This window comes from Dermacentor andersoni, chromosome 1 (assembly GCF_023375885.2).
Source record: "Dermacentor andersoni chromosome 1, qqDerAnde1_hic_scaffold, whole genome shotgun sequence".
Classification (NCBI taxonomy): Eukaryota; Metazoa; Arthropoda; class Arachnida; order Ixodida; family Ixodidae; genus Dermacentor; species Dermacentor andersoni.
The window spans coordinates 148914006-148928639 of NC_092814.1; the positions used below are offsets into that span (position 1 = coordinate 148914006).

The following is a 14634-nucleotide window of genomic DNA, read 5'->3' on the forward strand; positions in this document are numbered from 1 at the left end:
AAAATACAGCGCTGCAGCTGGCTGAAGCTTCTATCTCTCCTCCTACAATGGTTCCAAAATAGCAGCGTTGTATCAATGGAAAGCCATGCGCTCCGCATTGCGATGATACCTCCCGACACACAGTTTTCTACCCGATCTTTCACGTCGGCACACTAGAAAAGAGTTATTTTTTAAACTTCTACCTCACTTTTCTTTTTTAATATTTCTCCATGTGATAAAGAAGCATCTGGGGATTTAAAAAAAAAACAGGAGATATTGATTATTTTAATTGCCAAATTTTTCTTCAAAGGAGGAGTGAGTAGTCAACCGACGCGGTGGGCAACATTTCTATTGTCCTCCACCATGGGGAGCTCTACTACATACGTATACTCATTCATTAGATTAGCCATATTAGAGCAACTCTAAATTACCATAGTTATATGATGCTTGCAAATGCAAGTTTAGTGTAGTTTTAAATTTATTTTCAAAGTGACCTATTTAAGTGTAAATTACCAGATTAGGTACAGCACTTTCTATGTTGGTTAACCCTTTGAGGGTCAATGACGTAAATATGCGGCGCCGCCAAGAAGCCCAAAATGGTCGATGCCGTATATTTACGGCACCGTCTGCACATTTAAAAAGCGCGCCTATTTCCTAACTTTTTCTTTTCCGGCATGTGCTGCCACTGTGTGGGAATACAAGGAATTTTTTTTCTCTCGCCTCGGTTTTCGTTGCATGGTTTGTTTTGGAGCCAGTTTGCTCCGGCGCATCCATATACTACCGCTCACGCATTGGCGTGCGCACGGGCGGGCAGCGGTTTGGGTTTTGTTCCACAGGCGGTTTCAGCTTCTTGCGCTAATCTCGTGACTAATCGCTCAAAGGGCGACCGCCTGTTTCTCGCTCGTTTAGTGCTCACAGGGGTGCGCATAGGAAGGATACCGCCGTCCATGCATTTCCTTTTCTTTTTTGGAGACGCGCAAAAACTAATTGCCTCTGGTTGGCGATAAGATGAAGATTAGCAGAAGTTTGTCACACGTTTTGCTTTTTTGATGGGCACACAACCACAAAGCTTTCTTGAGTGTGCTCACTTACTCAGTTCGATCACGCTATGGAAGTAAATATTAGTGTAGGAGCAGGAATATTTCAGAGTTGTGAAATATTCTCGCATTTTCTAAGCCTTGAACTATGTGTATAACAATGCATCAAATTTTTTATTCTTATAAATTTATTTCCTTTTTTTATTGTTTTTATTCATGAATAAACAGTACATTTATACGAACACAAAATATTTTTTTTCTCACTTTACGGTCTCCCTAGAAAAATTATGGTAATTTTTTTTCGAGATAGTTCCCTCAGAAGACTTGGAATCTGCAATAAAAAAATTGACTCTGGGCGGTCTCAAATGGCGAAAAAAATCGACCCTCAAAGGGTTAATCATGCACTGCATGAATGCGTAAACTATTTGATATAATGCAGCAGCAAATTGTTCATTACTCATGAAAATGTGCAATATGTTGTCATGCTAGTCAGCTGGAAGCAGTGACATAGGCATTGTTTCACTGGATGCGTTGCCATGTTTGTGTAATGTAAGTACTTATATGTTTCGATGCATTGTAAGCAAGCAAGACTATGAGGACAGCATTATTCAGATAGCGCACACATTGTGAGAAAAGTGGCAGCATTAAGGTTGAATAGGGTGATTTTCTCAAAATTCTTGCAGGGTCCGATCAGTATCTTCTCTGCCAGGCACCATTGGTCTGCATCCCGGGCTGTGCACCTTACCAAAAAGGGCAAGGAAAGCTTCGGCTTCAGTGTGCGAGGAGATTCCCCAGTTATTGTTGCTGGTGTCGAAGCTTGCAGCCTTGCAGAGGTCAGTGTCACAACCAGAATCTTGTCATTGAAGTTACTTTTAGCCTTTTGAAGCAGTTTTCAATTAGGCTTATGCTACATTGCACTTCTTTGAATGTTACCATATGTAGGGTAAAGATACTGCCTAAAAAACAAACGGTGGCACGGGCAGATTTCAAATCTCTGTGACATAATGTGTGTTACTATATTTTGTCCTGAGGATACCATAAGGTTGCTCTGATCACAGTCAAAGCAACCATTTTTTCATGGCTAGTTAAGTCCATTGCTTATAACCACAACAAAGACAAGAACAAGTACACTGCAATGTATGAGCTGTGCTTTCAGCTAAATGTGTACAGTAGAATCTCGTTCATGTGTTTTGGAAAAAACCACAAGAAAAACATACGATTCGAAGTAACTAAAATATTTGACAGACTCAACTATTGTTGACATCTACTTAATGCAAAGCATCACGTGGATTGCTGCGGCACGAGACGCCGATGCGCGTTGAGCTGGTGGCGCTCCAGCGGTCCGAGACGTGCTTTGTTGTTTTTGTATTGCATGCTTTTAATGTGATAGCGTTGAGGAGCTCGCGGCGAAGAAAATCCGGCGTCGGACGTCGTTTCGGCAAAAAGATTTTCAAACCACACATACCCAGGCCCTCCATGTGATGCAAGGAATTTACTGAACTAATTAAATTTCTCAAGCTAAAACACGTGGAAAAATCATAAACTATGACTTACAGACAACCTACAGACATGGTAGCTCTCGGATTGTAATTTGACTATACGAGAAAAGATTTACACGAAAACTCAAAGAAACCCCTTTTCCAGTGTTTCTACAATTCACAGACCAGCCATGGCATCCACCATTTGTGCGCATCGCGGCTCACACAAGAGGCCGCGCTTCTACCACAAAGTCCGCCTTCGTGCATAGCGTTTGCGGCCAGCGTTTCCCGGTAAACTTTCCGGTTACATACGCTGCAGTTGCTGGGAAGCATGAGAAGCAGTCGGGGATCTTTGAATGCTATCGCGTTCCACTCTTAAGGTTAAACCCCATGAGAGCGATTTTGTGCACAACAGCGACGAGGGATAGCTTCGAGCGACGAAACGGGCCATCTCTTCGACAGATCGCTTGGTCTTGTCGCTTGATTGTTCGGTTCTGGAAATCTAGAATTCATCGCTCGTTGCCCGGAAGGGTTATGAGGCAAACGATTGAATTTTTATACGTGCAAGAATAAGAACCTACTACAAGACCATCAGAAATATTTTGTGCTGCTTTCTACAATAAGATACATCAACTTAAGTTAATAAAGCGTGCATCATGCTAGTTGCGACGCATATTTTCTGCCCTGAAATATCTGCAACGCCGGGGAGACGTCGCTCACAATCGTCGCTGGCATGGGGTACGACTTGTAGGTGACGAGCGAACGCGACAGCCATCTCCATCGCTTAACTTGGAGCTGTCGTGTGCAAGATCGCGACAGCGACGTTGTTGCCAATATTGTTGTTAACGTTGTTGCCGATATTTGAGGGCAACAAATACGCATCGAAACTAGCATGATACGTGCTTTATTAATTTAAGTTGATGTATTTTACTGTAGAAAGCAGCATAAAATATTTTTGATGGTCTTGCAGTAGGTTCTTATTCTTGCACATATAAAAATTCAATCGTTTGCTCGTTTCGTGCGACAATCGGCAGTATTTGAGTGACGCACATCCAGTTGTGGCTTTGTGCTATTGGCTAGTCGCTCATAGCACTTCCGGGCGATGAGCGGCGAATTCTGGGGTGGAATCTTGTAACGGTTCGGAAAACGAATTGTTCACTTCGCCAATGAAGTCATAAAATGGGCCACTCCCACGCCGTAGGTGGAAGAAAGGAAGGATGCGACCAATAGACGAGAGGGTGCCACCTCTTAAGTGTTTGTCATGATATGACAAGCTAATCGAGCAACTGCAGAATGTTTCTGCTTTCTAATTAAATGTAAAGTATAAGTTAAATATTATGCGGTGAGTTCTAAAGTATAAACATGCGATGCCGGGCATTTATGCAATGCTTGAAGTAATTTATTAATATAATTTGTTTTCGTTCTCAGCCGACAGGCGGTATCGCAAACGTAAATGAGTTTGCAGAACGCAGTGCTATGTCGTCTGCTACCAGGAGCTTGTGCAATCCACGCACTAAAAATGCTCTGCCAGCGCTTTCTATGTAACGAGCGCAACAAAGCCGTGAACTGGTTCTTAGGGCCGCCTTTACTAGCCGGCTTTATCAATTTTCCTTCTTTTTTCGCCCTTCGTCATCGGCTCGGACATTACTCACTCGCCGCTGCACTGTCACCATCGCTGCGATCTGGCTCGCGCCGTATCCCGTGATAGATGCAATGGAAATTGAAATGGAACATTAAGATATACGGGCCCTGCATTGCCTGCATGAAGTAAAATCAAAGAGCGTGGTGGTGGTGATGATGCACGCTGTGCCGTGAAATTGAGGACGAAAGTGCGGCACTCCCGAACTAGAGCAAAAAGGGCAGCCAAGTAAGAGATCTCCACAATAGCCAAGCGAAGGAAACGCTGGACCAGCCTAGGTTGAACCCTTCTAATTGCTGAATGGCAATCTGTGAGCTATTCACGCTGGCGATAGCATGGGGAATTCGATCTCACCATGCAAATATCTCCTTGGCATTGGCTTTGAAGCGGAGGTCACGGGAAAGCTGATCCAGCCCTTCTACCGGCCAACACAGCAATCACGAGAGCAACTTTGTCGACAGTGTCGGCAGCAAAGATGTAGGCCATTCCGATGAATGCTTCACTTCCGACTGGTCTCTGGGAGCTGCAGGCCGGTGGTGATGAACCGCAGTGCTCAATTCCTTCCTCTGCGTGGAATGACCATTGGTACGCTTGCACCCGAGTCTCCTCCAGTTCGTAGCGCAGCCTGCAAAAGGTATACTTAGAAAGCCGGCCAGGGGTGGTGCAAATAATTATCCGTCATCTCTTCGACCGCATATCGGACTTCCAGCTGTGGTCAACACTGAAAACAGACGACAAAGGCAAGTGATAGCCTCCAAAGCAACCAACGCACGCACGCGCGATGCCCGCGCGTATTCGGCGCCGCGCGACTGGGGCACGCGGCGAGGGTTGCAAGCCAACAGCCAAGCCACAGCAATGGAACCCAAAGCGGACCACCCCTTTGCCGATTTCGCTCTTAGCCAACGACGGGTTCACTTTTAAAATGATTTACAGATGCGTGACAGGATCATAATTATTGGTGCCACCTCGCTGTCTCTGACGGCCTCTGATGCAAACAAAATTTTCACCAATCAGGTAAGGCCAAGTGAACGATTACCCTTCTGAACCGTTATAAGATTCGGCCCCTAGATTTACAGAACCAAATGATCGAGCGCCAAGACTGAGTGATCTGTTAAAGCGACGGCCCATTTCGTCGCTAGAAGTCGTCGCTCGTTGCAGTCGCGCACAAAATCGCTCTCATGGAGTTTAGCCTTACAGTGGAACGCGATAGCATTCAAAGCTCCCTGACTTATACTTGCGGCGTCCTCCAAATTTTTTTAAGAGGGCGGCGGGAAACCGAAACGAAATCGAGCTGGTGGGTGACGCTGGATGCTGCCGAAACAGGTACTGAAATGAGAAACTGAGTACGCGCTGGCGTTTTCACGCGAGACAGGCGGGCGAGTATTGCGGTGAAACTGCCGCGGCGGGCAGCTATATACTATTCTCAATTGTGCACGCCTCGCCCATTTTCTTGTTTATAGGGGATCTAGCGGCTGGGAAACATATCGTACAAACGCAATCGAAACGTATCGCAATTTGGCGACGTACTGAACGTTGGTGCCAAAAAATCGTGTTTTCCGGGAATGTATGAACCGGCAAAAAATGAGCATATCTCTATTGGGTCATTTTTTGTCTTCTCGATTTCGAACGTTGGCGCCGGGAAATCGTACATGATGGCAACATATCAATGAGGTTCTACTGTATTAGAAAAAATGTCCCACTTAAGTGCTTTCACATCACAAAACATGTTTATTGTGATCAGAATCATGGTACCAATAGCCACAGCCAGCCGAGAACCACAAGAACTGTGGCAGTCACATGTAAACAGCAAAACAGGGCTGCAGACCCAGCACTGGCATTTAGTGGATACAAAATATGAAATTGCAGTGTAAATAAGTTGCTGAAACACACACACACATGCATGCACACACATACAGACAGAAAGACAGATAAAACATAGATAACCACAGTACCAAAAACAAGGAAACAAGAAGGGCAACTAAAAGTTGCCCTTCTTGGCAGATACATGTGTAGTTTTGTTGTTTTTGGCATAGCCTTGCTTTTTTAAATTTTTATTGTGTTATCTACTTTCTTGTTTGACTTTGAGCTATGGAACAGTGAGTGGCAAGTTTAGTGAACTTGATGCCTACAGAATTATGTTTTTAATGAAGTTAGTATAATGGTAAGTTTTCTTTCGTTTTTTTTTTTTTCCAGCTGGCTGGTGTAAAAGAAGGAGATTTCATTGTTGCCATTGGGGACCTTGACACTAAATGGTCAACGCACGAGGAAGTGGTACAATTAATAAGAAAAGCTGGTGATGAGCTGACTCTGCGTGTCATCACACCCATGGATCGTAGCTATCTACGACAGAGCCCAGCATCGTCAACCACCTCGTCATCTGGTGTGAGTTCAAGTGGTTCGAGCCGAGTGCAGAGTCCCAATGGTTCTATTGCCAGCAACAAAAGCAAGGACAGCCACAAACGGCTGACTTGGAACTTCTTCCGACGTGGAACGTCCAAGGAGAGGCGGGAAGCTGGTTATGATGCCAACATTTTGCTGCGTTGAACATATCACTGCAACTAAACCCAACTGGCATTGGTGTCGTGCCCAGTGGCCACTACCAAGGAACCGAGTGTGCACGAAAAAGCATCCATGTTAAAAGGACAAAGACAACGGAGTTGTTATACTTTAGTGCTGGAACTATGTTGCACCCAATTGAAGGATGCTTTTGATGAGCTGTGCTCAACCTTGAACTTTCAAGATATGGGGCCTGATCCTAAATAGTGCGATGGCAAAAAATTTGAGAACCTTCGTCAGTGTCGCCAATTGTGTCCAAGATCTGCTGCATTTGCTATGATTACTGCTGTGTGTTGCAGGTTTTTACATTGAGAAGACATGTGATTTTAAGTCTTGCAACATTTTTGCAGTTAGCACTCATTTCAGCTTTTACTGTTTCACATAAAATTGCAGTATTGTACAGATATATGAAGGAAGCAACAATGATAGTCATTGGTGGCAATTTGTAAATTGTTTTGCTTGTTTTGTATTCATGTAATGGTTAAAAGGTGTGTGAAATGTAAAGGACTTGCATGCTTGTGCTAAGAGTACCATCCTTCTGAACTGAAGTATCGTAGCACTCGTGCCATTTTTGGTTATTTGACTGCTGCAGCCATGCCAAATGTGGAAATCACATTACTAATCTTTTACTTGTACCCTTTACCTGTGTTTAACTGGTATGAAAATTTAGTGGGCAGTAAACAATGGGCCATTGCCTTGAGGCTAACATCTGGCCTGCTAAGAGTCAACTCTATGAATATGGGTATAAACCGGGCATCTCTTTATGCAGTATTAGTGCATTAATTTCAGTAGAATTATGTTCCAGAATGGCAGTTCTAGCTCTAGCCTATTTGTATACCTGGTGCATCATAAAGTTGCATTTTCAATCATCCCACCTAAGCTTTGTTTACGTATCCTTTAATTGTGAAGAAAGCATTTGGCACAAAGCTACATTTTCAATCAATCATCCCAGTTAAGGTTTGTTTACGCATCCTTTAATTGTGAAGAAAACATTTGGCATACCAATGCAGTTTGTTGTGCATATTATTAACCATTGCTGTGTTAGGTCCAGATGTTTGCTGGGTTGTGATGAAACAACAGAACTAAATGTTTTTCTGTACATGCATTGCAGTATGTAGCTAATACATTCTAAGAGGATATACTTTGCTTGCAGTGGTCTGCCAAGCGAGCTTCAGTTTTGTAGCATAGTGGAACACAGCTTACTGTTGATAGCGCTTTGCTTTACCTTCACAGTAGGGTTTTCGCTCATTCTTAAACCAAGTTAAGGACACTGTGGACTCGTAATTGCACATATTTGTTATTTGCAGCATTTAAATTTTCGTGCAGAGTTATTAAGGCAGTTCAAAGTGATCACTTTTGTTGGTCAAAGATACTGATGTGCATGACGTGCAGCTTAGAGGGATTGGGTGAGTGTTTACTATACACTGATGAACTCATGTGGAAGCAGCCGAAGTGTTGCAGGAAGTCATACAGTTTGTGTGGTGCTTAGAGAGGCGTCACTGACAGTGTCAAGGTATATAATGTACATACTGTACATATGGACAACCTAAGGCATACTCTATTTTTGCATCAAGGTTAGCTTTCTGACATTAGATTCTTCTTTTATTGCCTTCTAAAACACCTCCATATTGCTTTTATAACATATTTGGCTTTTGCTGATGCCGTGTACTAATTAAAAATTATAGACAAACAAATTCCAAGGCGTCTGTAATTTTTGTTACTTTCTAAAAAAATAACTGACTGCATTTCATGAAGTTATGAGTTGTTCTCTTACAATACTATATGAAAAGCAATTCAACCTAGCAGTGAAATAAAGCACTTATATTTGAACACCAAGTTGTATGTGTATAGATATATAAATACAAAGCACAATTTCTTTACTGCGCCCGACAACTACAGCAATGTGAAACCCTTTTCATTTCTCTTGCTGTCTTTCTCTTGACAAGGTTAACCACTTCTTTTAAATTGTGCTGATAAAGTGTCAAAATACAAGTAACAGTAGTGTTGTCAAACTGACATAAATTTATAAATTTGAGCACAAGCTTACCTGACAATGACTGTAGTGCCCACTTTGTGGAGGTTCACTTATCTCCAAGAATTTCAGCATGGACAAGCTTGTCATTACCATCTTGTGTTTGACCTTGTGCTGTAAAACTTTTGCATAAAGAACTTTCTGAGCCACTTTTTATGCTGCATTGCGAAGTTTAGCTGCTATTGTGTGCCAAGAATTTACCTTTTACAACAAAATATAAAGTAGGCTTAGGACCATCAGATGATATGAGTTTGGCTTTACTGTAAGTTGCAGCTTCAACTGATATCTGTCCTCTGGCGTAATTTTGTATAGCCAATTGAGAACCGCTGATAATGTATCTATATATGGAAGCAGCAATAGTCAGAGCGATGGCAACCTCCGCCGTAACCTCAGATACCCTGGCTTTAATTCAGCACGTGTGTACGCTTTCTTGCTTTGTATTACTGGCTACTGCTGTAAACGCTTAGTGATTTGAATACTTTGCAGCGTCCACAAATAGCACTTCCTCATCATTGCCATAGTGTTTGAGTAAAGGTTTAGCTCTGCTCATTCTCCTACCCTGGTTGAATTCCGGGTGCATATTTTTGGGTAAATTCGGGATTTGAATCCTGCTCCTGATCTCTCTGGCCAACACAACCTTGGGTCCTTGCTGGTTATGGTAATTTATTCGTAATTTATCAAGTATTCTGTCAGTCCGGGTGCTGGCTAGTCTTTCCAACTGAGCTATCTGCTGAGCTTCAGTCAATTCTTCTGAGGTGTTATGCATGCCTAGCTGCATTAATCTCTCAGTACTGGTGCTTTCGGGCAAGCCTATGGCCTGCTTAAAAGCTTTCTTTATGAGCGTATTGATTTTGTCCTTTTCTGCCTTGTACCAGTCAAGGTACGCAGCTACATAAATATTGTGGCATATAGCAAAAGAATGAATGAACTTAACAATGCTAGCCTCCTTCAATCCCTAATACTTGTTCGTGATTCTCCTGATCATCCTGATGGCATTAGTGACCTTGGTCTTGAGCTTTCTAAGAGTTTCACTATTATTTCCCTTCCACTCAATGTTGAGTCCCAGGACACTGATTTGGTGATTATTAACTTATTAACCTATTTGTTACCTAATGACCTAGTTACTTTGGGGCATGCTGCAATTTGCAATTGCAACATGTTATCAAGGCAGGTCTACTTATGCTAAAATACTGAAAGCCTTAATAATGGCCCACTCCAATCTTTCGGGTAACTTTCAACAACGCTTCTGGATATAGCAAATGTTAATGTTTATTAATAAGAGTTTAAGATCACCAGATGACATAGCAAGCACCCACCACCTTGGCAAAGATGGGACGAGGAAGGTTAAACAAATTGTAGGCGACATTTACTCATTTCGTAATGAAATTTTGCAGCACCTTTTTGCAGCAAGAATTTTTTCTTTCTTTCTTTTTTTTTTTCTTTTTTCACATTGATGGCTCTAGAAGGCTAATAAGAAATTTTTGGTGCATGCCAAAGGCCTGCCATGAAGAATTGAATTCTCAAATCCAAATAGTGCCTATCCTATGTAATGCTTTATTAGCATTTGCTATCAAACTTATCAGAGTTATTGATGGCAAGCACCTAACTGCCCATTTTTCATAATTACTTATTAAATTTGAGTGAGCTCCGGCTGATTATTTTATGTTGATAGAAATCCAGGGCTTAGTCTCCCTTCAGTGGAGGGGGGGGGGGGGGGGCCTCAATAGTGCACGCACTTTCACACACGTGCATTTATATGTAATCAGTGAAGTGTTGAATCACAGGATCCTGCAGTGAAAGAAACAGGTCAAAGAATAGAACCATGTAGGAAAAACAGCAGGATTTTACTGCCGCTTTGGCTGGGGACCAGCCTTCACTCTGACGGAGGGCAGTCCTCATCGACACATCAGTAACATCCTGGTATTTTCCCAATGTGCTGCTACTCTTCGACTTATATATGTTGATCCTGCCTTCACCAGAGTAGTTACTCTGATGGAGGCAAGACCACCTGCCAAAACGTTAGTAATCTTTTGTACATTTTCCCTATATATACATATACATGTACAGGGTTTCCCACGTAACTTGAGCCAAACATTAAAGATATGCAAATGCCACGTAGCTGGACAGAAACAAGGTGATGTTGTTTGCTGTTGCTTGGTGATAATCAAATTATTTTTTTTTCATTCCACCTTAGATAATTAGTCTTAATTAATCAACTTTTCAAATGTTATAGTTAGATGAAAAGTGTCACTGAGAAAATTGTAGAGCGACACGAAAAACTCCCGATACAGCGTTCTGTTGCCCAATATGTGCTACATAAAAGTGTTTTTCCAAGTGTGAAAGAAGCTCGTGAATACAGGCAAAATTGCCGTGCGACTGGCCACTCGCAGCACTTGTAATGCACAACTAAACAAGTGAAATGTAACTGGTAAACTAAAGAAACTAACGTTGAATTTCACTAATTTATGATAAGTAGCTTCGCGCCCATTTGGCTTACGAAACAGTGTGCTGTGCCAAGAATCTTAATCAAACAAGAGTGATGACCGTCATGTGCAGTGCCTAGTGCAAATGCATGCATCAGTACAATACCTGCTTTCCAATTTTTGCTTATGCCACATCAACCGATCAATTGCAATGAACTAATTAATCGACAAATTAAATTGGAGTTAATATTTCCCCGCACAAGGCACCAGTGGTAATAAAATCACCTCCAGTGCTTGTCATATGGGTGCTGCAGTGCTACAGTTGACCTGCGGAGGGGGGACCGGATTCCCCCCCCCCCTCCGGGCCCCCCATGACTTTAAGCACTGTATAAATCACGACACTAGCAGAAGTCTCAAAATATACCTGTTGCAAAACTGGCAAAATGCACCAGCATGCCATGTATTGTTCTTTCACAAAGCCTTGTTTATGAGCTGCAAGGCAAATCTACATAGACAAAACTGTGTTGCCTCAGTCTCGAGACGCTTTTACATTCATCAGATCAATATATTCCTGCTGAAATTTATGATAACGCAAAGCTTTTACATGCACCGATTTAAAAAAAAATGCATACCTGCAGGAATTTGAGAAGGTGACATAGCAGACTTGCTACTTCACTTTTCTGGAAATTCCTGCAGGGATATGTTACTTGACCAGTATATGTTAAAAAGCTTTTCAGCCGAGCATGCCACTCGTCATTGCAACTTCTCCCTAATGCTTTGGCCCACTGCACAGATCCGAGAGCTTGGGCAACTGTGAGCCAATTCTGAGGCTTTCATCACAGCAGCACATGTTCCAATGTTTTTGTTTTAGTTTTGCTAGATGGTGAATCTTTGCTCCTAGTTGTGCCCTTTTATGCCCACCGCATCTGATAACACAACTTGGACAATGTCTCTTACGACCAGTGCATTGTGATGTCACTGTGGGAACATGTGCGGGAACACTGTGCATTAGTGCACACACTGTGCACTAATGCACCACGTAAGAGTTTCATATCAAGATTATTAGACGAAAATTTGGTGTTGCAATCATACCGCGTTCATGCGAATAATGGGTGCTATACAAATTTTCTACAATTTGGCATCGATTTATCAAAAAAGCTCATTGCAGCTTCTTATGTTGTGTTTCAATTGTGCTGTTTGCTATTGTCACAATGTTTCTTTACAGCAGTTAAACGTTTAAGTTGACAATTAATTGTGAAATTTCCAATGCATAAATATATTGCTACACGTTCGAGTATGCGTGTCACTAAATCTAGATGACATTTAGCAACTGACCCTCACCACGTGTAGTTGTTTTTTATATTCTGAATTATTATTTTGTTTACTATCTTATAAAAACTGTAGGATGGCAAAACTGGATTCTCAATAACACTTATTATTGGTATACAATGTATTTGCAACAAAGAATGTGCTTCAATAAGAGGCTTGATATAAGAGTCCACAAGGCTGTTCAAAGCCAAAAGGATGAACCACTGCATGCACATATACTGGCATCATATTTCCTTTTAGTATGTGTTAGTACTAGTCATCATTATCAGCCTATTTTATGTCCACTGCAGGATGAAGGCCTCTCCCTGTGATCTCCAATTACCCCTGTCCTGTGCCAACCGATTCCAACTAGCACCTGCAAATTTCTTAATTTCATCACCCCACCTGTCTTCTGCTGTCCTCAACTGCGTTTCCCTTCTCCTGCCACCCATTCTGTAACCCTAATGGCACACCGGTTGTCTAACATACGCATTACATGACCTGCCCAGCTCCATTTCTTTCTCTTAATGTCAATTAGAATATTGGCTACTCTCTTCCTGTCTCTTAACGTTATGCCTAACATTCTTCATCCCATCGCCCTTTGCGTGGCCCTTAACTTATTTTCGAGCTTCTTTGTCAGTCTTCAAGTTTCTGCCCCATATGTCAGCACCGATAGAATGTATTGATTGTAGACCTTTCTTTTTAATGATAATGGTAAGCTTCCAGCAAGGATCTGACAATGTCTGCCGAATGCACTCCAACCCATTATTCTTCTGTAAATTTCCTTCTCTTGATCAGGGTCCCCTGTGAGCGATTTACCTAGGTAAACATACTAGTACTGAACTCTATAATGCAGTGCACATCTGCTCTGATGTAATGGCTTTTCTACTGACGACACCAGTGGCAGTTTAATAAACTGACGCCTATGCAGGGAACATGATTATGGCCTACTTCAAAGAGTGAGCATGAACCCTTGTTTGAATTTCATAATTCTTAGCACAAAGTGGAGGACTAAGATTTTCAGGATTTGCAGTGCATCAGAAGTAGTAGTCTCTGGTGCTGTTCTAGCTGGGTTTTCTGCACTCGCATGCGCCAAAAGCATGCAATCTTTAAGTATACTCGGAATATGTTTAAAGAAGTATGATGTATGATTAGCAAAAGACAGGCGTAATTGGAGATGGCTGGGGAGAGGCCTTCAGCCTGCAGTGGACATAAATATATGCTGATGATGATAATGTATGTTGTCCTCGCGACCTTAGAAATTAAATATAGAATTTTTCTTTTTCTTAACCTTCTAAATAATGACACATTTCAGGGTTAAAAGAATGTGCAGATCCAAAGCAATGTTGGAATCTGAATGATGTGCAACTTGAGTTAGTGAGGTAGCAGTAGTAGCAGCTAACACAAGCACATAACAGTAGCTGTTAGCTGTCTGCATCATGAGGATGATGGTGATGTGTGATGCTTGTCAAGGGAAGAATGTTGATGAGAGGTGCATGGGCAAAGAGAAATATGGCTCATGTATAGATAGATTGAAGGCTTCATACCGCTTGTATCACAGTGGCACATCCATTCTGGGAGATAGGCTAAAGATGGCAAATACCCAGTGGCATATATCCAGTGACTCAGGTTGCCTGCTAGGTCAGACAGCAGCCAACACATACCCAGTGGCCCAAGTTGTCTACTATATAGTTCCATAAATAGACCTGGCGAGGAAATGACACCGAACCTATGGGACGAGGCAAAGAAAGCTTTGCTTTAAATACTAGTAGATCTAGAGAAAGCCTATGACACGACATGGTGCTTTGGGATTCAGCGAGATCTTTCCGTGATGGGTGTTCATGGCAACATGTTAAAGATCGAAAGCTACTTGTCTAACCGCACGTTTTGTGTAAGAGTGGGCAATGCTTTGCCTAGATCATTCAGCCAGGCAACTGGTATGCCACAAGGAGGTGTGCTTAGTTGCACACTCTTTGTTGTAAAAATAAGTTCCCTGCATACAGTCATCCCATGCACAATGTTTTATTCGGCTTATGTTGACAATGTGAAGATAGGCTTCACGTCATGCAATATTGCTATCTGCGAATGAAAGGTACAGCTAGGATTAAACAAATTGTCTAAACGGGTGGATGAAAATGGGCTTAAAATGAACACCCAGAAAAGTACTTGCATACTCTTTTCA

General features: G+C 42.2%; 1 protein-coding gene and 1 long non-coding RNA gene across 6 annotated transcripts in view; one reads left to right on the top strand and one right to left on the bottom strand.

The window, feature by feature from the left end:
- Window positions 1-8519, top strand: part of Rhp (GTP-Rho-binding protein rhophilin) — a 197150-nt gene extending 188631 nt beyond the window's left edge. For all 4 annotated transcript variants that reach the window (XM_050192344.2, XM_050192346.3, XM_050192347.2 and 1 more), the window contains exons 14-15: window positions 1700-1849; window positions 6327-8519. In XM_050192344.2, coding sequence (XP_050048301.1) covers window positions 1700-1849; window positions 6327-6677 — 501 coding nt within the window. In that variant the 3' untranslated portion in view covers window positions 6678-8519. The remainder of the gene's footprint in view (window positions 1-1699; window positions 1850-6326) is intronic.
- On the bottom strand, window positions 937-13987 carry LOC126544882 (uncharacterized). 2 transcript variants are annotated; one of them, XR_008608784.2, is made up of 3 exons: window positions 8737-13978; window positions 4488-4758; window positions 937-1347 (listed from the first exon to the last, which is right to left on the bottom strand). It is a non-coding gene; the product is annotated as an uncharacterized lncRNA (long non-coding RNA). The 2 variants fall into 2 exon arrangements; XR_008608785.2 differs by lacking the exon at window positions 4488-4758 and having other exon boundaries at window positions 8737-13987.
- Between the last annotated feature and the right edge of the window lie 647 nt (window positions 13988-14634).